Here is a 25,252-nt window from a genome sequence, read left to right as displayed (position 1 = left end):
TACTTTTTACTCTCCTAAATATTTTCTATCAGCAGAACCGAAAATGTCACAGGGAGCATAGCAAAATCTTTGTTTTCAAATCCATCCATGGCCTTGCTCCACCCTACCATTGCAGTCTTCTACCAAGCCCTAGATCCTATCACCCAATCACAGTTCTTCAAACTCTGGTCTACCACACATCCCCCATCTCTCCACTCCACCGTTGGTGGCAGAGACTTGAGTTACCTTATCCCTGCACTCTGGAACTCCCTTTCCACTTGGCTTTGCTACTTCTTGTCCCACGTTCAAAATCCTCCTCAAATTATACCCACAGGAAACTCTTTATTATCCGGCACCAACGGGGTCGGCGTGGTGCCGGTTTATCAAAAAGTCCGGATTACAGAGAGGTGTAGTTAAAAGGTACGAGAGCGCCATACACAGCAACAAATCCAGGCTTCCCTGTTGCTTAGCAACATGTGCAGGAACTCCGGCCACAGACCAAGCGTCCCTGTTGCTTAGCAACAAGTGCACGAACCCCAGTTACACAGCCACAGATCCAGGAACTGCCACTAATATGAAGTAAAACTTACCTGAACCTACTCCTGAATTTTGCCGGTTAACAGAGATTTCCTGCATTTGGCTGTGCTTTTGGTCAGCTGCCATAACGTGTTCTCTACTTTCCGTTTGGTGCTCACTGCTTCCCTTGTAAAGCCCCTTGAGACTTTTTGTCAGATGAAAGGCACCCCTGTAATTGTAGGGTGTTGTAGCAGAAGTCTGCTGTTTCTGAATGACCATCACATTTACACTCATTAGTAATACTGGGGTAGCATGTTTTATCACGTCAGTGAAACACAATGGCAAGTTTAGTTCTAGTTTAGTTCTAGCAGGCTGTTGAGATAAAAAAAAAGACTTATTGTCTTCATGGGCAACAAACCAGAAAATGCTGGAAATAATCAGCCGGTCAGGCAGCACATGTGGAGAAAAAAACAGAGTTAGCGTTTCAGGTTGATAAAAGGTCATCGGCCTGAAATGTTAAATTTGTTTCTCTCTACACATTGATCTGCTGAGCAATATTCCCCCTAATTTTAAAGTTGGGTGCGCGGTCCCTTTAACGGGCAGCGTGCACTATTTTACAGTGGAAAGGCCGGTCCCAGGAGGCGCAGGACCGGCAGATAGCTGGACGGCCGTGCAGCTTACAGGGAACGTTGCTGCTGAGTATTTCCAGCATTTTCTGTTTGTATTTCCGATTTCCAGCATCCACAGTATTTTGCTTTTGTATACATAGAAACATAGAAGATAGGAGCAGGAGTAGGCCATTCGGCCCCTCGAGCCTGCTCCGCCATTCAATGCGATCATGGCTGATCATCCAAACTCAGTACCCTGTCCCTGCCTTCTCCCCATATCCCTTGATCCCTTTAGCCTTAAGAAATATATCTAACTCCTTCGTGAATACATTTAATGAATTGGCTTCAACTGCCTTGTGTGGTAGAGAATTCCAGAGGTTCACCACTCTCTGGGTGAAGAAATTCCTCCTCATCTCGGTCCTAAATGGCTTACCCCTTATCCTTAGACTGTGACCCCTGGTTCTGGACTCCCCCACCATCAGGAACATCCTTCCTGCATCTAGTCTGTCTAGTCCTGTTAGAATTTTATAAGTTTCAATGAGATCCCCTCTCATTCTTCTAAACTCCAGCGAGTATAAGCCCAATTGACCCAAACTCTCCTCATACGTCATTCCTGCCATCCCAGGTATCAGTCTGGTGAATCTTCGCTGCACTCCCTCCATGGCAAGAACATCCTTCCTCAGATAAGGCGACCAAAACTGTACACAATACTCAAGGTGTGGTCTCACCAAGGCCCTGTACAACTGCAGCAAGACATCTTTGTTCCTGTACCCGAACCCTCTCGCTACGAAGGCCAACATACCATTTGCCTTCTTAACTGCCTGCTGCACCTGCATGCTTACCTTCAGCGACTGGTGCACAAGGACACCTAGGTCTCATTGCACTTCCCCTTCTCCCAATCTATTGCCATTCAGATAATAATCTGCCTTCCTGTTTTTGCCACCAAAGTGGATAACCTCGCATTTATCCACATTATACTGCATCTGCCATGCATCTGCTCAATCGCCCAACCTGTCCAAATCATACTGGAGTTTCTTGGCATCCTCCTCACAGCACACACGCCCACCCAGCTTTGTGTCGTCTGCAAACTTGGAGATATTACATCTAGTTCCCTCGTCTAGATCATTAATATATATTGTGAATAGCTGGGGTCCTAGGACCGATCCCTGCGGTACCCCACTAGTCACTGCCTGCCACTCGGAAAAAGAGCAGTTTATTCCAACTCTTTGCTTCCTGTCTGCGAACCAGTTCTCTATCCAAGCCAGTACCTTGCCCCCAATCCCATGTGCCTTAACTTTACACGCTAATCTCTTATGCGGGACCTTATCGAAAGCCTTCTGAAAGTCCAATATTAAGCATTGATTTCAAGGGGGGGGGGGGTTTGTGGGGGGCAGTGGGGAATCCCTCAGCCTGCCACCACCCCACTCTACATAAAGCTGTTACAGACATAAATTTAAAATGGATCCTATGTAATTGAAAATACATACATACTCTGCCTCTTCCTCCATCCTTGGTCACATACTAACTAAAAGTGCTGCTCCATTTCAGGGGAAGACCGCAGGAGGGCGAGTTATTGCAGTTTTGGGGGTGAGATGGACACGACTCGCAGGCTGTGTATGGCCTGCAGGTCATAGTTTGGACATTTCTGGCACTGGGAAGAAATTCTGCCTATGATGTCTTTTTTAACTTGCTGAGAGTTTGCAGTTGTTAATGAGTTTTACTGACTGGAACTCACAATCCTGTTTATGCAGAACAATGAAACTGACCTGTCTTTTATTTTATTTGTCCGCTCCACTGCATCAATGTCCATTCGGATTTTATACTTCACGTGAGTTGGAAGCTTGTTTGACCAGGGATACATGTCCAGAAACACAATCCCAGCCCAAAGCTTGTTTTCCTCCAGCAGATAAAGAGCCCGGTGGGTGAGCTGCCCCTCGTCTGAAAGGCCTTCAAATTTATCCAGGTTTAAACACTGCAAACAATCAAAGAGGTTATGACCTCAAAGGTACGGCTTAGTAAATAGCAGAGTGAGAAGATAACAGCTAGTGGTGCCTGTAATTATTTGCAAACCAGTAATGTATACTTTAGAGGACTCTCCAGTGCATGTAATTGGCAACTACAGATTTAAAGATAAAATTGTCATTAGCTGGATTATTGTGCAATAAATAAAATACTTAAAAAATGAAAATAGGAAACCCAGCAAACAGCATTGGATCCACCACCACCCCCCACCCCCACACACACACACCACCCCACCCACCATATATTAGTCTTCCATTGATAAAATAGCAAACATAATCTGGAAAACTGTTTAAAATTAAACGTTGGCAGTAGGACAAAAGTTTCAAACTGGCAAAAGACAAATGTAGGGTTGGCATCAGAAACTACTTCTCGCAAAAAGTGATCAACACATGGAGTTTCACTTTCGGGTACAAGAGTGGAGGCCGTAATCCCCGGAATCTTTTAAGAAACAGTTGGATTCCATGATGGCAACAACTGTAGATTCTTTCAGATGGATGAACTAATATGATCTGATTGGCCTTTCTCACCCGTATCTATCTTGTGATCTTTGAAAAGACTAATTAATGGGGAGCTTCTCCAGGTACATTTTCCCAAAGTTAAAGCACTAGAGAGAAAATGAATAGTTATCCTGACACGAAGTGTAGGGAGGTGCCAGAATGATACCGATGAATTTCACTCAATTGTCAAATGTTGCAAATTGGGAGTTAGGTAACAACTTTGATCTTGTTTTCCTGGTGAGCTATTAAGAGACACTAACCCTCAATTACTTTGCTTCAAAGTCTTGGTAATGCTTTTAATCCCTCATGTCAAACTGCTGTAACAATGTCAAGACAGCTTATCTACTGATTGGATGGTCACTGAAACAAATGTAGTTGCCAGGGAATTAAGTTAATTCATGGCTGTTTAAAAAGACTTGGCGTAATTCTCAATTTTCATTCTGAAAAATTTCTGTAACGATTTAGACATGCTGATATTAGTAAAATATGTCGGCATAATTAGTTTGTTTTAATTAACTTTAAAGAGAATACTACAGGAAGCTGAGAGCAGCAGCAGTAACAGCAAAGATGGAGCCCAATGCAATAGAAACTCAGAATTCCACTGAACCTCCAGCTTCTCAACTAAAAAATGTTGATCATCAACTGAAATGAAGCAGGAGATGAGGACCTTGGCAACAGGAAAGAAACAAATGGGCACAACAACAACTTGCATTTCTAACGTAGTAAAACATCCCGAGGCACTTCACGGGAGTGAAATCAGACAAAAACTGACACCAAGTCAAAGAAGGAGACATTAGACGGGTGACCAAATGCTTGGACGAAGAGGTAGGTTTTAAGCAGCATCTTAAAGCAGTAGAGAGAGGTAGTGAGGCGAAAGGGTTTGGCGAGGGTATTTCAAAGCTTGGGGCCTGTACGGCTAAAGGAACGGCTGCCAATGGCAGGGTGAAGGAAGTGGGGTATTCACAAGAGGCCAGAATTGGAGGAACGCAGAGTTCTCGGAGGGTTGGAGGAGGTTACAGAGATAGGGAGGGGTGAGGCCTTGGAGGGATTTGAACATGAGATTGAGAATTTTTAAATTGAAACATTGGTGGACTGGGAACCAATGTAGGTCTGCGAGCACAGGGGTGATGGGTGAATGGGACTTGGTGCGAGTTAGGATACAGTACAGGCAGCAGAGTTTAGGATGAGCTTGTTTATGGAGGGTGGAAGATGGGAGGCCTGCCAGGAGACAAGGGCAGCAGGCACTACCTCCAAGTCACACACCATCCTGACTTGGAGTATATCGCTGTTCCTTCATCATCGTTGGGTCAAAATCCTGGAACTCCCTACCTAACAGCATTGTGGGAGAATCCTTCACCACACGGACTGCAGCGGTTTAATAAAGTGGCTCACCACCACCTTCTCAAGGGCAATTAGGGATGGGCAATAAATGCTGGCCTTGCCAATAACGTCCACATCCCGTGAATAAATAAAAGGTTCATGATGTGCAATGCTGAGATACTTTGTTTGTCAAAATGTAGTCCTGTATTGGCTGTGTCCAGCAATAATAGCAAACAGATGCAGCAAAAACAACATAAAACAGTTAGGCCTAGAAATTCGGTGGGCTGCGCCACCAGTTAGTGCCCAAAGAGGGCACTTAGTGGGTTTAGCGCCACTGGCCATGCCTCCCACGAAATTTAGCGGGGTGCTAATGGCGGTGTTAGCCTGTAGCGCTGCGCTGCCACCGATGACATCATCGGTGTGCGCAGTGCCCCGCTACCACCCCAATCGTGAAATTTGGTAGCACCCCCCGCTGTAACGCCGGTCGCAATTTGCGCCCGGTTCAGGGGGGCCTACCTGCGGCGGTAGAGGCGCTAATTAAAGGAGAGGTGCAGGGTGGCCATTTTTTTGCTGGCCGCCTGCCAGCACCTCGTCGCGCCCCCCCGCGTTGTGCCGGCTGTGTCCCAAGAGCCCGGCACTTCTCCTCGGTGCCGGGCTCTTTTGCCGGCACTCGCCATCTCCGATCGCGCTGCAGCAGGCCCCTCCCTTTTAGGAAGGGGAGGAAGGCCTGCAGTACTGCAGCACGCTGTGCTGCAGCATGTGGCGCTGCGGCACGCTGTGCTGCGATTTTCAGTTGCAGCGCCCCAAGAGGGATGCGGGGCGCCTCGAGCAGCGCCCCGCTTCCGTTTGGGGCGCTGAAACTGAATTTCCGGCTGGCGCTCGCGGCTCCTTCCGGGGCGGTACTTCCGGCGCCCTGGCGAGACTGGCACCCCAAACGGGGCACCACCGAATTTCTAGGCCTGAACCTTTGCAACACAATCCTGTTCCAATTCAATTCTGCTCTTTTCTTACCTCCATGTAATTATTGAACATGCTTAGGAGCTGGTCCGTTATATTAAAAACATTTTGCCAGTCAAAGTTTGGCATCCCTTCTGCACGCTCGCTGGATTGTCTGTTGTGCAGGAAGTTTATGATGTCTTTAGCTGTCAAGCCCATGACCTCCAGTTGCCTGTTTATGAAATATGACACTGTGGGGTTTTTTACTGAATCCTGTGTGAAATAAAGGGCATTAAATGTGTAGATAAAAAATAACATTTCTTTTTAAAAATTTGTGTTGTGAATGTTGTGCCCATGAAGGTTCACATTGATGCTGGGGAACAGAACACTTTCTATTTTGGGTTAGCTTCAAGCGATCCCAGGCCAGGTTATATGGAGTGCAAAGCTCTCGCTACTCTATCCCAACAATGTGCCATAGCCGCAAGATCAGAAAAGCACCCCCTACTGCACTGGTTCAACACTTTCCCACTTCTCACACCAACTATCCCTCAGATTGAGAGGGTCAATTGATGCCAAGTTAGGGGCAGTTATGTGCTGTAGACACATGCCCTCTAGGAAGTGGATTAAGATTGCCTAAATTCATTTCATGTAGCACCCTAATAACTGTGAAATTAAACCTCTTTAACATCAATCCGCATTAGTGCAGGATGTCCATTAAGGAAGTACAATAGAACTGTTTAGCACTTTAAAAATTTTGCATTCTACATAGACAATTTATTCTTAAAATAGCCATCTAGTGAGTCCCACCTGACAATATTTATGATTACAATTGACACAACAAGGACATGCAAAGTACAAACACAGAGAGGGAAAAAAAAGCCATCAAGACCAGATAGAGAAAACAATGAAAGTAGGAAAATGTTAAACATCTTCTGTAATCTGCTGTTATCTCTATCACAGATAACTAACCATTGAAGATAAACATGGTGACAGAAGGTAAAGAGCTGAGAGATGGGTGTTTGGCAGCTGAGAAAACACTTTGCTCTCCTGTCCTGGTGACCAACACTTACTCGTATTATATTCATTTGTACGCTGTTTTGGAAGAAGTCCCATATCTGAGACTTCACCTCCTCCCAGACCTTTCCCATCTGCTTAAGTCGGTGTAGCTCCTCGAAAGTGACATTAGCCTGTGAAGAAAATTCCGTCAACTCATATCACTGTGTGCTGCATTTAACTATTTCACGTCCCTACGTCTGTAACATAGGCCTGAACAAATCCTCCTTCTAAACAACACAGGCCGATCATTCGTTTGAGCTGCTAATCCTTACCTCAGGTGATCAGTGCAAAAGGTTGTATATGCGCTTGTGGGAAACAATGGAGTCAATAAAACAAATCGACGTATTCAAAAATGGTCAGATGAAGAAGGGACCTTTTCAATGAGCAGTAAAACTGATGCATGAATCTGTATCTTCTAATGCTTTAAAAGCATTCTGACTGGCTGAGCACTGTCCTTTGAAACTCAATGCAGGGCAGGCTGGCCTGTTTAAAGAGATCCACCACACACCAGGTTGTAAATCAGAGCGTGGAGTGTGCTCCGCTGTTTGCTAGCTTCTCCCTGTCTGAGCAAGGGCAGCATCTTTTGAACGTTCGAACAAAACAGAGCAACGCGTAGAATAAATTTTTAATCACTATTCAAAAGAGAAAACAGCATTTTGCACAGAAAACTGGCAATTAAAAGTTCACCTGACAAACATTCATCATTCAGCAGCACATCTAGAAATATCGTTCAGCCCTTTTTTGGACTGGCATACCATTTTAACTCTTTCACATCTGGTGTGTGAAGCAATGATCGAGTCATGCCTAACAATGAGAGGCTGACTGCAGCCATCAGGCTGCTGGGGATAAGTTAAGTCTTATAAACTTATGAAACTTATAAAATTCTAACAGGACTAGACAGACTAGATGCAGGAAGGATGTTCCCGATGGCCGGGGAGTCCAGAACCAGGGGTCACAGTCTAAAGATAAGGGGTAAGCCATTTAGGACTGAGATGAGGAGGAATTTCTTCACCCAGAGAGTGGTGAACCTGTGGAATTCTCTACCACAGAAGGCAGTGGAGGCCAATTTATTAAATATATTCAAGAAGGAGTTAGATATATTTCTTAAGGCTAAAGGGATCAAGGGATATGGGGAGAAGGCAGGGACAGGATACTGAATTTGGATGATCAACCATGATCTCATTGAATGGCGGAGCAGACTTGAGGGGCTGAATGGCCTACTCCTGCTCCTATCTTCTATGTTTCTATGTTTTTATGCAAGTCTCTGCTTTCAATGGACTTTCCTATCATCAACTCACTGGAACAGTACAGGTTAATCCATTATCACCAATTTACATTCCACAGTTTGCATCCACATGAGCAGAAAAATGTAAAACGCTCGCTTCCGATGATTGTATTAGTACACAGTATTAAAAGCCACACAATTCATTATGCCCACAATTGACTTTTACGTATTGGACAACCTTTCCTAACATGCTGCTTTGAAGAGATTAGGATTTCACAACAAGTGCATACATCAGAACATTATTTAGATACAGGGTGTGCGATCACTTAAACTGCTCAAGTTATTAATTTAAATAAAGTATAAAGCGTGAGCTCTTACATTTTTGATCAGCTGCCGTGTTGCGGGGGAATCTGGAGAAAACAGGATCTTTCCCATCAGTAGTGGTTTCAGCACACTCCAAACTATCTTGGTTGCAGGGTTGGACTCCATGTTTTGATTAATTGCATTGCAGAAGGGAGCTACAGTGAGTGTTTACCAAATATTAGTATTTGTACCATCGCAGATTGTTACTTAGTTCCAATAAAGTTGACCATAATCACACAAAATGCTGTCCATATATATTCACTATATTTGTTTGAGCCACCCATCCCCCACCACCCCACCCTCCACCATCAATACTCTCCCCACCTTCTGTCCGAAGGTGATGACAGACACTAGGCTAACAGTTCCATAGCCAATGGCCACTCTCCGGTAACTCAGCAAAGTAGCTATTCTTCATACGTGATACAAGACCGGAAGCATTGGCCGCCTATACAACTGGACAGGAGGAGAGGCACAGGAAGCACAGCCAAGCTCAGTCTTGTCTTCACCCGATGTCTACACTTCCATTAGGAGGAGGTAACCCCAGCTGATCCCCCCCCCCTTCTCTTGCCCAGGAGCATTTCGGCCAGCTGCTGTGCCCTGACTGAACCCCATTTAAGGTCAGTCAACTCAGTACAGACTTGGGAATCAAACTTATCGCTTTTTCTGGCCTGTTTGGTTCAGTTATACACTGTGGGGTGCATTCACCAACTAAGTTATTCCCCACATTACAATACAGCAGATCTTTTTCCCACCAGACCAAATGTTTTACATGGCAGGCATCAGACGCTGGGAGTCTCTTCTAATAGTAGCAGTTGTTAATATTTATATTTGTCAGCATCCACTCAGTGATAGCTCAGTAGTTTATGTCCATTTTGCTGGAAGTAGTGAGATGTGAAGGCTGTACATCCAGACCGTAATGATTTGGTGGGTATGTGGGTATCCATTCTCTTTGGTAATTTCAGTTGTGTGGGGTGGCGAAAAGGGAGTATTCAATTCCCCGGTTGTCCAGTGGCCATACACATTCAAGACCAGGGCAGCCCAATGCAGTACATGCCTGAATCAATGCGCCAGTGGACACTCCAGCCCAATAAAATTTGAACTTCAAATTCAAAAGGTCCGCATTTCGGTTCTTCAGAATCCAATGTCCAAATGCTTATCGCAATCTAAAATTTCTGAAGAAAATATAAAGCTTTAAAGAAAATACTTACTAGTTGTGTAATCATAAGCATACTTTGAATCTTTCTTTGTGTTGTTAATTCCTAGGAAAGCCTTGTAATTGTTATCTTCATACCAGTTGAAAGAAAAGACACTGGAGCCCCCTTTTTCAGGATAACCACAGATTAGATTTGATAACAAGTTCGTCAGCTGGCTGAATGAAGCTGGGCTATCTTCAGTAAAGGGTAGGTAAAGGACCTGGAGCAGATCTTGAACACTGTCCCTTGCGGCAAACTGTATGGAGAGCAATTTAAACAAAAGTTGCTATATCATTTACCTGTTACATCTGTAACATTTTCCAGTTCTGATGAAGGGTCATCGACCTGAAACGTTAACTCTGTTTCTCTCTCCATAGCTGCTGCCTGACCTGCTGAGTGTTTCCAGCATTTTCTGTTTTTATATCTTTTACGGACAAAAAGCGGGAATAGAAACATAGAAGATAGGAGCAGGAGTAGGCCATTCGGCCCCTCAAGCCTGCCCCGCCATTTAATGAGATCATGGCTGATCATCCAAATTCAGTACCCTGACCCTGCTTTCTCCCCATATCCCTTGATCCCTTTAACCTCAAGAAATATATCCAACTCCTTCTTGAATATATTTAATAATTTGGCCTCAACTGCCTTGTGTGGCAGAGAATTCCACAGGTTCACCACTCTCTGGGTGAAGAAATTCCTCCTCATCTCTGTCCTAAATGGCTTACCCCTTATCCTTAGACTGCGACCCCTGGTTCTGGACCCCCCGGCCATCGGGAACATCCTTCCTGCATCTAGTCTGTCTAGTCCTGTTAGAATTGTATAAGTTTCAATGAGATCCCCTCTCATTCTTCTAAACTCTGGTGAATATAAACCTAATTGACCCAACCTCTCCTCATACATCATTACTGCCATCCCAGGTATCAGTCTGGTGAATCTTCGCTGCACTCTCTCCATGGCAAGAACATCCTTCCTCAGATAAGGCGACCAAAACTGCACACAGTACTCAAGGTGTGGTCTCACCAAGGCCCTGTACAACTGCAGCAAGGCATCCATGCTCCTGTACTTGAATCCTCTCGCTATGAAGGCCAACATACCATTTGCCTTCTTAACCGCCTGCTGCACCTGCATGCTTACCTTCAGCGACTGGTGCACAAGGACACCCAGGTCTCGTTGCACTTCCCCTTTTCCCAATCTATTGCCATTCAGATAATAATCTGCCTTCCTGTTTTTGCCACCAAAGTGGATAACCTCGCATTTATCCACATTATACTGCATCTGCCCAATCACCCAACCTGTCCAAATCATACTGGAGTTTCTCGGCATCCTCCTCACAGCACACACGCCCGCCCAGCTTTGTGTGGGACCAAGCACGACTGCTCTTTCAAAGAGCCAGCACAGGGGGCAATGTGCCGAATGGCCTCCTTCTGCTGTAAGTTTCTATGATGCTCTGATTCAATCTATCACCTTCACACACGCTTTGATTGCCCTGGAGTCTCCAGGAATTAAAGATTAATTCCCAGGACACTGCTGCGAGTAACCCTGGAGACAAATCATAGGCATCAAGAAAAATATGTTTATTTTATTCATCTTTTTTGAACGCTTTTGATTATTAACTATAAAAGATATTGGAGGTGGGTAGGAAGACTGTTTGACTGACAGTCACGAATCATCCAATCAGGTAATGAAGAGTTTGCTTGCTTTCCAATTGGTGTTGGAAGATGGTGAGCCGTGAGGACAGATGGGTTAGACGCCCAATAGCGGAAGCCTGGGGGCAGCTGGAGGATGGAGATCATGTGATAAAACCCGCTGGAATACGCCCAACCGGAGTTGGCAGCCCTAATGTGATCTCCGAGATTAGGTATGAGCAACGTGTTGGAGCAGATTGTTACCTCCAGCACAGGAAATGCCGTGTGGTCAACAGCAACTGCACTGCTGTAAGGAAAATTGACCCCTAATATAAAGCCTATTATCTTCCTCTGTGAAGTTAATTTTGCCAGTTTTAACTCAGTTCCAAGTGGGTGTGGGCCCATCACATATAATTCAGGACAAATTGGAACTGACTTGACAATCTAACTCAGAAAGGCCATGGGGTTGGGTGAGGGGAATTTGGAGTTGAGAGCACCATCATATGGGCAGTGATAGGATGGAGGAGAGCGCTGTATACAGATGTCCTTAAACGCATGTTATGGAGTGCATTTTAATTTCCTTACCTCTTCTAATATTGGTGATGCATCATTCATAGATCTCACCCAAAAATACAGATCTATTCCATCAGAATGACTGCTTAGCACTTTCGGAAGCTGAAAGGAAGACGGAGCATGTTTATATACATTTATTTGTATGCCAGAAGCTCAGCTCAGGGTCAAATAGGACACGGAGGTTTCGAACAGCCTGATTCAGCCTCACCCTATTTCTATAAGCTCCTCCAGCCCTACAACTGCCCCACCCTCCACCTCCAGAACACGCCATTCCTCCAAATCTGGCCTCTTGTGCATTCGGCCCTCCCTTCACCCCACCAATGACAGTCAGGCCTTCAGTCACCTAGGCCACATGCTCTGGAACTTCCCTCCCTAAACTCCTTCACCTCTCCAGTGCCCTTGCCTCCATCAAGACCTTCCTTAAGTCCCACCTCTTTGGCAACCCCTCCTAATCTCCATTTTTGTCTAATTACGTGAAATACATACTATGCTGCCTGGAAACTATTGTGGATATTGGGATGGAGAAAGATTATCAAACCCTATAATACCCATGGCACTTTCACACTGCATTTGTCTTCCTGTTACTAACTGGGGTATATCCAATTCTAAGCTGTTCAGAAAATTTATAAAGGAATAAACAACATAAACATTATTGAAAATAATCAACACGAGGGAGCGAATTAACAGCAATAATTCCACCTTGAGGTTCAGGTAAACATGAAAGCAGGTAGTACTCAGTCAGGCAGCTCCACACAGAACGACTTAACGCATGGTCATCAATATAGATAACTTATACAAGTCAAAAGTGATGAAGATATTTAGTAGCGGGTAAAAAGAACACTACATACTTTCCAGCAATAATAAATGGGCGAGATAATGGACCTACTGCTTGGAAGAGCTTAAAGAAGTCCACGTTTGCATAAAGTGCGTCCTCTACTCTCTGGAGCCGTTGCTGGGAGAGAACACACATTCCGTTCAGAACGGTACGCAGTCCTCGGCGACTCGGGAAGATGATGAAACGGTCCAGGAGGACCTGGCTACATGCTATGTCCTTGAGGGATATGTCTGGAACTCCATAAGCAAACTGGAAATAAAGCAAACCAAGAACATTTACAAGTAGTGTTACATTTAGCTGACAATTCCCAAGTACTTCATACAATCTATTCTTCATTAGCAAACACCGGCACACGTGTATCCATGTTCAGGGCCGAGATAAATAAAAAGCAGTAAAAAGTATTTTTGCACATACTACATAAAAGAAGATGCTATATGTTTTGGGAGTGGAAGATGGCTAAGTGTTCTGAAAGTTCAAATGTTGTAGTTTTGGGGGTATCAGGGCCTAAATACTTTCTGTATAAATAGTGTTCAGATTTTATGAGTTGAGTTTTACAAGTTCTTAGATACAAATGGAAACTATTCCATGCTCTGTTGGCCGGCCACCCACCTTCCAGTCTCCGTAAACCTGAGCTCATCCACAACTCTGCGGCCTGTACCAAATCCTGTTCATCCATCAACCTGTGCTCGCTGACCTACATTGGCTCCTGGTCTGGCAATGCCACAATTTCAAAATTCTCATCCTTGTGTCCTAATCTCTCTATGGCCTCACCCCCTCCCTATCTCTGTAACCTCCTTCAGCCTTACAACTCCCCCAAGATCTCTGTGCTCCTCCAATTCTGGCCTTTTGCGCATCCCCCAATTTTCGTCACTCCACCATTGGCAGCTGTGCCTTCAGCAGCATAGGCCTTAAGCTCTGGCATTCCCTCCCTAAACATCTCCGCCTCTCTCTCCTCCTTTAAGTCGCATCTTAAAACCTACCTCTTTGACCAAGTGTTTAGTCATCTGTCTTAATATCTCTATGTAGCTCGGTGTCATATTTTATCTGATAACGCTCCTGTGAAGCACCTTGGGATGTTGTACTACGTCAAAGGCGCTATATAAATGCAAGTTATTGTTGACTTGTGCTTTGATGCAACCATCTTCTTTAAACAAGTTCAATCAAGTATCTTCATAATATTACATCCCGGAATGATCTGGAGAGCAATGCGGAGATGTGATAAAGTAGCCCTTGTACAAGGATGCACCATCTCTCCATGTATGATGTTCTGTGGGGTATAGCTAGCATGAACTAAGCTGGAGTGGCTGGGGAAGGGAAGAGGTACTATAAACGTGCAGTCAACAGAAATTCGTTACCTAGTCACATCAATGTTTTTTTGTAATCCATATAAAAGTGATGCTACTCAATTCCCCTTCTGATACATCTCTCAACGCCCCTTAAGAACATTCAAATTGGGATTAGAAATTGGAACAACAAATCTGAGCCTAGCTACTTCAGTGCTGTACCCCACTGTGACACATTGCCACGATATTAATCAATGAAATTGCGTGTCTCTCACAGAGTTGCTTGCTTTGGACAAAAGCAACTCATGAAATTTACCAAGCTCTCAATTCCTACCCAGCTGAAGTTGATGAATACTTGGTAACCAAGCAACTGACATCAGAAGCTAGTTTATGCGATTGGTTTAGTCAGAGAGTCAAGGTTAACTTTGCAAATATTATCAATGTGTCATCCTTCAACCTCACTGAAGACACAGAATGTTGTGATCCTATTAATCTAATGAAAGCACATAATTGTGTTGCTGTGCATTTGCTGATATCTAAACTTCAACAAATACTTTAGAACTAATTATTGTTCATTGTCTGGATAATGGGATTACTGATGTGTCAAAAGATTAATTGTGAATGTCTTCAACAGACTGATCAAATATTTCAAGATGTTAAAAGGACAAGATGTTAAGAGCTATGATTTTATTAGTTGAAATTTATCTGACTTATTTTGTTTTGAATCCTTCTTGCTTTTATTATTGCCTTGCCTCATTCCCTCCTCCCTCCCAACTGAAAGCGGATGATCAGAACCACAGCTCCTGTGGGAGGGTTCGGCTGAGTGAAACAGCTGCTATGGACACACACCTGCCTAAAGGGAGATGTGGATTATGTGGTTACCTCCCTGTTTTTTCCAAAGTACCCAGCCAACAGCATAGTAATGTTACACTAAACTCCCCAGGCAGGCTGCAGTGTTGGCCTCCCAAGCACTCCAACATGCCCTGCTATAGCCTTTACTCCACTGATACCAAGCATTGGATTTTAATTTTCACTTAGATGAAATGTTAAAAAAACCTACCTTTTTATACCTTACAGATTGCCATTTAAAAAAAAATGAACGCAGTACCATCCTACTTTGAAATATTTGGAGGTCTACTTAATTGAAGAATCTAATTTAAAAATCTTGACTCTTCTGGTAATTATTCGGCTATATCGTTATAGATAGCCTGATTTTTGATTATTTAATAGAATCAGAAATGTTAATAGCTAACTGTCTATAAAGTGTTTTGAATGAATTATTCAGATCTGGGTATCGGTCACATTTGCTACAAGTGGGAATGAGGGCCAGACTAAACTAGTATGGTCTGAATCTCTACAGTTGTTTTATATTAGAGGAAGAGGGCAAGGTAATAATGGGTAATACCTATCACAACAGAGTCTGATGCTGGGAATACTGAAAGATTTGAAGAAACTTGGAAATGTAGTAAGCAATGAGGAGGATAGTAGCAGACTTCAGGAGGACATAGACAGACGGGTGAAATAGGCAGACACATGGCAGATGAAATATAACAAGAGAAGTGTGGGTGTACCTACACCATATGGACTGCAGCGGTTCAAGAAGGCGGCTCACCACCATCTTCTCAAGGGCAATTAGGGATGGGCACTAAATGCAGGCCTAGCCAGCCAGCGACGCCCACATCCCATCAATGAATGAAAAAAAAAGTGATATATTTTGGTTGGAAGAATGAGGAGAGGCAATATAAACTAAATGATACAATTTTAAAGGGGGTGTAGGAACAGAGGGCCCTGAGGGTGTACGTACACAAATCTTTGGTGGTGGCAGGACAAGTTGAGATGGCTGTTAAAAAAGCATCTGGGATCCTTGGCTTTATTAATAGAGGCATAGAGTACAAAAGCAAGGAAGTTATGCTAAACCTTTATAAAACACTGGTTTGGCCTCACCTGGAGTATTATGTTCAAGTCTGGGCACCACACTTTAGGAAGGATGTCAAGGCATAAGAGAGGGTGCAGAGGAGATTTACTAGAATGGTACCAAGGATGAGGGACTTCTGTTCCAGGGAGAGACTGGAGAACCTGGGATTGTTCTCCTTAGCGCAGAGAAGGTTAAGGCGAGATTTGGTAGAGGTGTTCAAAATCATGAATGGTTTTGATAAATAAGCAGAAACTATTTTCAGTGGCAGAACGGTTGGTAACCAGAGGACACAGATTTAATGTGATTGGCAAAAGAACCAGAGGTGGCATGAGGAAACATTTTTTTATGCAGCGGGTTGTTATGATCTGGAATGCACTGCCTGAGAGGGTGGCGGAAGCAGATTCAATAATATCTTTCAAAAAGGAATTGGATAAATACTAGAAGTAGGAAAAAATTTACAGGGCTATGGGGAAAGAGCAGGGGAGTGGGACTAATTGGACAGCTCTACCAAAGAGCCAACACAGGCACGATGGGCTGAATGGCCTCCTTCTGTGCTGTATCATTCTATGTTAGAACATAAGAAATAGGAGCAGGAGTAGGCTATGCGGCCCTTCGAGCCTGCTCCGCCATTCAATAAGATCACGGATGATCTTCTACCTCAACTTTCCTTCCCGCACTATCCCCATATCCCTTAGTATCCAAATATTGTTGTACTGTGCAGCAATCAGGAACACAGATATGTTCTCGAAATCCAAATTTCAGCGATAAGCAGCATACATAGTATGGGACTAGAGACACAGCACCAAAGGTAGGTGTTTTATTTCAAATTTTAATGGAAGTTTAGTTTGTGAAATATTTCATCCCTGGTGTTCGAGTGGGAGGAGGATGTATATGTGATCAAACTGTACAGGAGACAGTCCCAACCCACTACCCGAGCAGCACGTGCTCTGGCACAGTCATGGTCAGTAACTCGCTTTATGTCTCAAAAAAATAATCTAAAAATGGATTCCAACAGAAAAGCCACAAGTCAATATTTTCCGAGCTTCTGTAAATCCTTCAACATTCCAGCAGTTATGTGCGAGACATGAAGATATTGTACTGTTTGTTTGCTAGATTACTATTCAGGACTTATCCATGTATGCATTTAGGTTCCCTGGCAGGTGGGGATGGTGGGTTATTTATAATTTTCCATACTCTGATAAAGTTGAGGGAGGAAAGAAAAGAAAGATAGGAAGGAAAGAAGGAAAGAAAGAATAGAAATTTAGAGAGCACCTTTCATAACCTCAGGATAAAGTGCTTTACAGCCAATGAATTATGTTTGAAGTGCAGTCACTGTTGTAATGTAGGGAAACGTGACAGCTATATTTTCACATAGCAAGGTCCCACAAACAGCACCGAGATAAATGATTAGATAATGTGTTTTTTTTTAGTGTTGTTGTTTGAGGGATAAACGCTGGCCACAACATGGGGAGAATTCCCCTGCTCTTCTTCAAATACTTCCATGGGATCTTTAACGTCTACCTGAGAGGGCACTGCTCTTGGTGTGAAGTGAGACCACTTCTTGCAGATGATCTCACTTATGGCAATATAATAGCCCACAACAGCAGCTTTACACTGCTGTTTAGGCACTGGCACCGCAGGTCTAGAATAATGGCTGCAGGACTGCTTCAGTCGCAGAATAGGTTACCTTATGACCTTTGACTTCAGTTGCATCATGGGGCACATTAACTCCTCAGTCTATTTGTATGCTCGAAATCAGCCATAAACTCTTCCAGGTGACATCAATCTTTGCAAAGTTTCTTTTAATTTAATCACATAGTACCTGTAAATAACTCACTTTATGCCTCAGGAAAAAAAAATCTAAAAATGGATTCCAACAGAAAAGCCACAAGTCAATCCTTTGCGAGCTTCTGTAAATCCTTCAACATTCCAGCAGTTATGTGTGAGACATGAAGATATTGTACTATTTGTTTGCTAGATTACTATTCAGGGCTTATCCATGTGTCAAAACCACAAACACACAGAAATACACACTGGTCAAAGAGCTCTGTCACAAAAATGCTGACAGCTCTTTAGGAACTCTCCGGCTTGAAGCTTCTAATAAAGGTTAAGGTGGTTAAGTCTTGGTAATTTTGAATCGCAGCATACGTGGATGTTTTCTCATTATTTTATTATTTGCATATGAAAAGGTCCTTTAGCACTGTGTTCCAATTTTGTTCTTATCCCGGCACTGTCAGTCAGTGCTGCTTCCCACACTGGTGCATTCCATCCGTTAAAGAATTTGGGGCCACACACCATTACCAAAGGGAACATTCTGATGCAGATTGCAATTACTTCAGCACTCAGACATTCAGTGGGTGAAGGGCTGCACTGTGTCTAAAATCTTTGGTTAAGGGCGTGCACTGCTCTTGCAAATAAATCTGTTCTAGCAGATTCTCATCAATTTTTTTTTAAAACTGTGTTTTTTTATTGGGAAGGATTTGATTACGATTTTCAATTATATAGAAAAGTTCTGGATGAAATTTCATGCAGAGAATTCGATTTTGTTTTAGTATGGGTTTGTTTGATAATCGCTCCCGTGAAGCGCCTTGGGACGTTTTATTATGTTAAAGGCGCAATATAAACGCAAGTTGTTGTTATTGTTGTATGAATCCCTCTATCTTCTCCCCAGTTCTCAGTCTCCCCAGTCCATATACAGCATTTGCAAATAAAGCAGATGGGCTCAGTGACCTGCTGCCACGCCGCTCCTAAGCCAGCCTCTAGGAGGTGCATGGCCCAGGGGTGAGCCTACCTCTGATTTTCCCCTGTACTGGGGAGTGGGGCGGGGGGTAATGCACCAACTCAACTTAGTGCACCTGAGCGCGGAAGTTCTTGGGGCACGGGTGAATCAAACTCCACGCCAATAAACTGTCTCCCCTCACACACTAAATTTCTATTTAAATAATGAATATACCCAAATGTTCTGGATCTAGGACATCAGATGATGCTATGAGCCAGATTAAGACAGGTACAATCGGCATTTCGTTTCTGCACAAGAAAGAGTACTCTGGATCAATTGATATCTTTAAAAGGCAACTGGGTCAGTATCTGTTGAAAAGGGGGGTCGAAATTCGAGAGACGTGAATAATTTGATTCACATGGGCATTATGGAGCTCTTGGCTGGGCGGGTTGAAGGAGTTCATGATTGAGGTCGTTGTATGTAGAAGGTGGAAAGGGTGGGCTTGATGGGCAGAATGGCCTTTTCTCATTCCTGGCTTTCTTACGTTATTATGCAAGGGACATAGCCACAGAAACACTCACCTCTTCAGGCCGCAGTTGAGCGTTGACCAGCTGATAAAGAACAGAGCTTGAGAGTTCAATGTCTCTGAGTAAAAATGAGGTCAGGGTTTCATCATCCTTCAGAATATCTTTGATTCGAATACCTCGCCCTTAAAATAAAAGAGGAATATCATGAAAATAGAAACAGAGAAAGAAAGGTCTTCTTGACCCATCAACTTATTTTTTACTTTGTTAGGTTAGTCAGAAGGTAAGATTACAGATCATAGAATCTTATAGCACAGAAGGAAGCCATTTGACCCATCGTGCCTGTACCGACTCATTGAAAGAGCTTTCCAATAAGTTCCACTTCCCTGTTGTTCCCCATAACCCTGACATTTTCTCCCCTTCAAGTACTTATCCAATTCCCTTCTGAAAGTTACTTTTAAATCTGCTTCCACCGCCCTCTCAGGCAATACGTTCCAAATCAGAATAATTTACCATGTAAAAGAAAAATGTTTTCTCATCTCACCTCTGGCTCTTTTGCCAATTACCTTAAATCTGTATCCTCTGGTTACCAACCCTTCTGCCCCTGGAGACAGTTTCTCCTTGTTTACTTTATCAAAACCCTCCATGATTTTGAACACCTCTATTAAGTCTCCCCTTAAACGTCTCTGCTCTAAGGAGAACAATCCCAGCTTCTCTAGTCTATCCACGTAAAGTCCCTCATCCCTGATACCATTCTAGTAAATCTCCCCTGCACCCTCTCCAAGGCCTTGACATCCTTCCTAAAGTATGGTGCCCAGAATTGGACACAATACTCCAGCTGAATGATTTATAAAAGTCTAGCATAACTTCCTTGCTTTTCTATACTATGCCTCTATTTGTACTCTAAGTCCTACAAAATCCAACTTAAAACCTGAGCGGCAAATGGATTTTATTCATATTATCTACCAAAGTCCATTATATTCAGAGGACATTGCCAAAGCTACGGTAAACAAGGAGGTTGTCAGGATACTGGATGAGATAAAAATAGGTAAAGAGGAGGCACTAGAAAGGCTGGCAGTACTTAAAGTGGTTAAGTCACCCGGTCCAGATGGAATATTTTTTTTAGTTCATGGGATGTGGGCTTCACTGGCAAAGCCACCATTTATTGTCCATCCCTAATTGCCCTTGAGAAGGTGGTGGTGAGCCGCCTTCTTGAACCGCTGCAGTCCATGTGGTGAAGGTACTCCCACAGTGCTGTTAGGGAGGGAGTTCCAGGATTTTGACCCAGCGACGATGAAGGAACGGTGATATATTTCAAAGTCAGGATGGTGTGTGACTTAGAGGGTAACTTGCAAGTGATGGTGTTCGAATGTGCCTGCTGCCCTTGTCCTTCTAGGTGGTAGAGGTCGTGGGTTTGGGAGATGCTGCTGAAGAAGCCTTTCTGAGTTGCAGCAGTGCATCTTGTAGATGGTACACACTGCAGCCACGGTACGCCAGTAGTGGAGAAAGTGAATGTTTAAGGTGGTGGATGGGATGCCAATCAAGTGGGCTGCTTTGTCTTGGATGGTGTCGAGCTTCTTGAGTGTTGTTGGAGCTGCACTCATCCAGGCAAGTGGAGATTATTCCATCACACTCCTGACTTGTGTCTTGTAGATGGTGGAAAGGCTTTGGGGAGTCAGGAGGTGAGACACTCGCCGCAGAATACCTAGCCTCTGACCTGCTCTTGTTGCCACAGTATTTATGTGGCTGGTCCAGTTAAGTTTCTGGTCAAAGGTGACACCCAGGATATTGATGGTGGGGGATTTGGCCAATCTAATGCCATTGAATGTCAAGGGGCGGTCATTAGACACTCGCATTTTTAAAATTTGTTTATGGGATGTGGGCGTCGCTAGCAAGGCCAGTATTTATTTCCCATCCCTAGGTTGCTGAGGGAAGTAAGGGTAGAAATTGCAGAGCTACTGGCCACAATCTTTCCATCCTCCTTAGATACATGGGCGGTGCCAAAGGACTGGAGGATTGCAAATGTTACACCCTTGTTCAAAACAGAGGAGAAGGATAAACCTGGCAAATACAGGCCAGTCAGTTTAACGTCGGTGGTGGGGAAGCTTTTAGAAACAATCATGTGGGACTAAATTGACAGCCACTTGGACAAGCATGGACTAATAAAGGAGAGCCAGCATGGAATTGTTAAGGGAAAATTGTGTTTGACTAACTTGATTGAGTTTTTTGATGAGGTAACCGAGAGTGTGGATGAGGGCAGTATGGTTGATGTTTTGTATATGGACTTTAAAAAGGCTTTTAATAAAGTACCACATAATAGGTTTGTTAACAAAATTGAAGCCCGAGGGATAAAAGGGGCAGTAGCAACATGGATACAAAATTGGCAAAGGGATAGTAAACAGAGAGTTGTGGTAAATGACTGTTTTTCGAACTGGAGGGAGGTATACAGTGGTGTTCCGCATGGTTCAGTACTTGGACTTGGGGGTAGAGGACACAAATTTGAAATTTGCAAATGACACGAAACTTGAAGTGTAGTAAACAGTGAGGAAGATAGTAATAGACTTCAAGAGGACATTGACAGGCTGGTGGAATGGGCAGCTGCATGGCAGATGAAATTCAATGCAGAAAATTGTGAGGTGATACATTTTGGTAGGAAGAATGAGGAGAGACAATACAAGCCAAATGGTACAATATTAAAGGGGGTGCAAGAGCAGAGAGACCTGGGGGTGTTGGTGCACAAATCTTTGAAGATGGCAGGACAGGTTAACACAGCAGTTAATAAAACATATGGGGGGAAAAATTAGGTTGCTTTGCACCTCCCGTTAGCGCCCTAAGAGGGCGCTAATGGGGCGCAATGCAATTAGCGCCCAGGCGCGGCGATGTTTGCGCCGCTCGCGAAATTGACCAGACATTTTGCGGTGGCGCTAAACACTACCGCCACAATCTCCTGCGCCCGCAGATTGTGACATCAGTCGAGCGTGCAACGCCCCAGTAGCGCCCCGGACCGGATACTGAGTGGCGCCCCCTGCCTTTCCGCCTGCCGCTAGCAACGACAGGTTGAGGGGAACGTTTTGCAGTCGGGAAGAGACTGGGGGAGCGCTATTTAAAGGCGGCCGCTCCTGCCTTTTTTTGTCGGCGACATTTTTGCACCACACACTCAGAGAGACTTCTGGAGAGATTCAACGCTGTGTGAAGGAGTTTTGGGTACTGAACAGCACTTTGCAGGTTCATTTTGATTTGATCTTCCTTGCATCGATTTAGAAGAGACTTTGGGGGCTGCACTCTGCGCTCTTTCCCTGGGTCTCTCCATTGTTCTTTCCAGCAGATTTGATGTACAGGTCTCTCCAGGCCGAGATTCAAGGCTGCAATGAGCACGGTGTGGATGGAGAGCAAGATCGACCCTCCCCTTTAAGAACTGGCCAGCGCCAGTGTGTCTGTGTTCCATTGCTGACTGACATCACATGAGCTTCGTCAGCGCTCTGAGTTAGTGCCTCGCTCCTCGGCGTTAGCGCCTTAAGAGAGGTGTGTAGTGCCTGATTTAGCACTCAAATCACCTCCAGGGGTGATAAAAGCCAAGTTTGCAGTCGGAGGTGATAATTAGCGCCAGGCGCTAAACTTTGCGCCCGGACGATAATTGCGCCCCAAACGGGGCGATACCGAATTTCTCCCCCATGGGATCCTGGGCTTTGTAAATAGAGGCATAGAATACAAAAGCAAGGAAGTTATGCTAAACCCATATAAGGCACTAGTTCAGCCCCAGTTGGAGTATTGTGTCCAATTCTGGGCACCACACATTAGGAAGGATGTGAAGACTTTGGAGAGGGTATAGAAGAGATTTACAAGAATGGTTCCAGGGATGAGGGATTACAGTTACGTGGATAGACTGGAGAAGCTGGGGTTGTTCTCCTTAGAACAGAGAAGGCTAAGAGGAGATTTGATAGGGGTGTTTAAAATCATGAAGGGTTTAGATAGAGTAAATAAAGAGAAACTGTTTCCAATGGCTGAAGGGTCAATAACCAGAGGGCACAGACTTAAGGTGATTGGCAAAAGAACCAAAGGTGACATGAGGAAAAACTTTTTACGTAACAAGTGGTTAGGATTTGGAATGCACTGCCCGATAGGGTGGTGGATACAGATTCAGTAGTAGCTTTCAAAAGGGAATTGGATAAATACTTAAAGTAGAAAAAATTGCAGGGATATAGGGAAAGAGCGGGGGAGTGGGACTGACTGGATTGTTCTTCGAAAGAGCCAGCACAGATTCGATGGGCCGAATGGCCTCCTTCTTTGCTGTATTATTCTATGATTCAGATACCACCACCCTGTTTAGAATAATAATATTTTTATTACATAAAATTAATTAATTTATAAACAGCCTTTGACTGTTCTGGACAATGGACTGTGGAGTTAATTGTTGTTATGCGAGATAGCTTTGGCAATTGTCAATGCTGTCTCCTGTAATTTCGGTGAATCTTCTCTCCACCTCTCTTCCGTCCTGATACAGTTGCTAACTCTAATGGAAAAAATGAGCCACTTTTCTCCAGTAAATTTGTTCTTAACGATCTTGATAAACAACCTCCCTCCATTGCTTCATTTTATTCTACCCTTATATTAGACATCACTTTTTTTCCTGTCAGATCTCTCCCACTCTGGACTACATCATCATCTCTGGTCCTGATGGTATCCTTTTCATTATCCTCAAGAACTTATCCCTGTCCTCTTTCTTCCATCTCTCTTTGTCCCAGTCCAACCTTCCCTCTCCTTGGAAATTTGCTTGTATAAAGCCTAAGAGAGGTAGCTGCTCTTGCCCCATATTGATATTCAAACTGCCATTAGCTCTCATATTACACCTTGAAAGTTTTGACCTCCTCCATGATTGGTGGTATGGTTTTCAGCATAGTTTTATTTCCTATGTTATACACCTCTGGAATTCTACCCTTGAACATTTTGTCGAATTGTACAACAATTCCTCGGACAAATTGTTCATCTCTAAATAAATTCCCATCGTATAGCTCCCACCTACGCTAGGTACGTGGCTATACATCTGTTCTCTTAGATGGCACCTCTGACAGTGCAGTGCTCCCTTAGTCCTGCACTGCAGTGTTAGACCAGATTTTGTGCTCAAGTCTCTAGAGTGGGACTTGAACCCACAGCCTCCAAACTAATAAGCAAGAGTGCTATCCACTGAGCCATGCTAACACTAATATTATTATTGTGGATGGAGGGGCTTGTCTTGTCATTAGTGATAGACCGGTGCTTATACTGGACCAGTGCAATTGCTGTACTGAGTGAAGAGCTGTCACAACTCCCGCTGCAGCATAAAAGCTCTCCATTCCTGTTCTACAGATTTGTGTATGTAACCACCCCCCCCTCCCCCCACCCCCAGGTCTATCTGTTCTATCAGTGCTTTGGATAAGAGACTAAACCAAATCCCTGCCAGCCTATTCAGGTGGACATAAAAGATACAAAGGCACAATTTGAAGATAAGTAGGAAATTTTCCTTGTGCCCTGGACAATATTTCTCCCACAACCAATGCTACAAAAGTTAGATTAACTGGTCATTTATCTGATTTTCTGTGTGCAGGACCTTGCCGTGTGCAAATGGGCTGCTTCTTTTGCCTTTATGACAACAGTAGCTAAACTAAAGAAAAGTATTTAATTGGATGTGAAGTGCCCTGGGTCATCCTGGCAATGTGATAGGGTGCAATATAAAGGCAAGTTACTTCTTGCTTTTACTGTAGTCGATGGCACTTCCTCTGACTCTTTTCCCATTAACTCAGGGGTTCAATGATGCATTGTTCTCTCTCCCACTCTTCATGGCAATGACCTCATCCACTTATCATCTAATCCTATCCACTTTACATTTAGAACACATCTTGTCTGCAATGGTGATCTCTGCCATGCCCGTCAATGGAAAATTACATTGTTTCTTTCAGTTCTTCAAAGAACACAGTATCCTCGTGTCCCTCGAACCCCTGACCAACAGCCAGTACGTCTTATTTTGCATGATATCACCCTTAGTGGCTTCACCAATTCCTCTGGTCTAAGTGGAACTTCCACATCTCCTCC

At 44.0% G+C, this 25,252-nt stretch overlaps 1 protein-coding gene across 3 annotated transcripts in view; it reads right to left on the bottom strand.

Annotated features, from left to right (window-relative positions):
• The window catches only part of abca4b (ATP-binding cassette, sub-family A (ABC1), member 4b), a 187,505-nt gene that overhangs the window by 123,673 nt on the left and 38,580 nt on the right, over window positions 1-25,252 (bottom strand). For 2 of the 3 annotated variants that reach the window (XM_085983290.1, XM_085983289.1), the window contains exons 6-13: window positions 19,244-19,371; window positions 12,797-12,994; window positions 11,923-12,012; window positions 9,731-9,971; window positions 8,538-8,677; window positions 6,949-7,065; window positions 5,954-6,151; window positions 2,870-3,075 (exon numbers count right to left, since the gene is read on the bottom strand). In XM_085983290.1, the coding sequence (XP_085839416.1) occupies window positions 2,870-3,075; window positions 5,954-6,151; window positions 6,949-7,065; window positions 8,538-8,677; window positions 9,731-9,971; window positions 11,923-12,012; window positions 12,797-12,994; window positions 19,244-19,371 (1,318 nt within the window). The remainder of the gene's footprint in view (window positions 1-2,869; window positions 3,076-5,953; window positions 6,152-6,948; window positions 7,066-8,537; window positions 8,678-9,730; window positions 9,972-11,922; window positions 12,013-12,796; window positions 12,995-19,243; window positions 19,372-25,252) is intronic. The other variant, XM_085983291.1, reaches the window with a different exon arrangement.

This window comes from Somniosus microcephalus, chromosome 3, assembly GCF_052327205.1.
Source record: "Somniosus microcephalus isolate GS21.2 chromosome 3, FLI_Smic_1.0, whole genome shotgun sequence".
NCBI lineage: Eukaryota > Metazoa > Chordata > Chondrichthyes > Squaliformes > Somniosidae > Somniosus > Somniosus microcephalus.
This window is presented reverse-complemented; position numbering and strand designations above follow the sequence as displayed.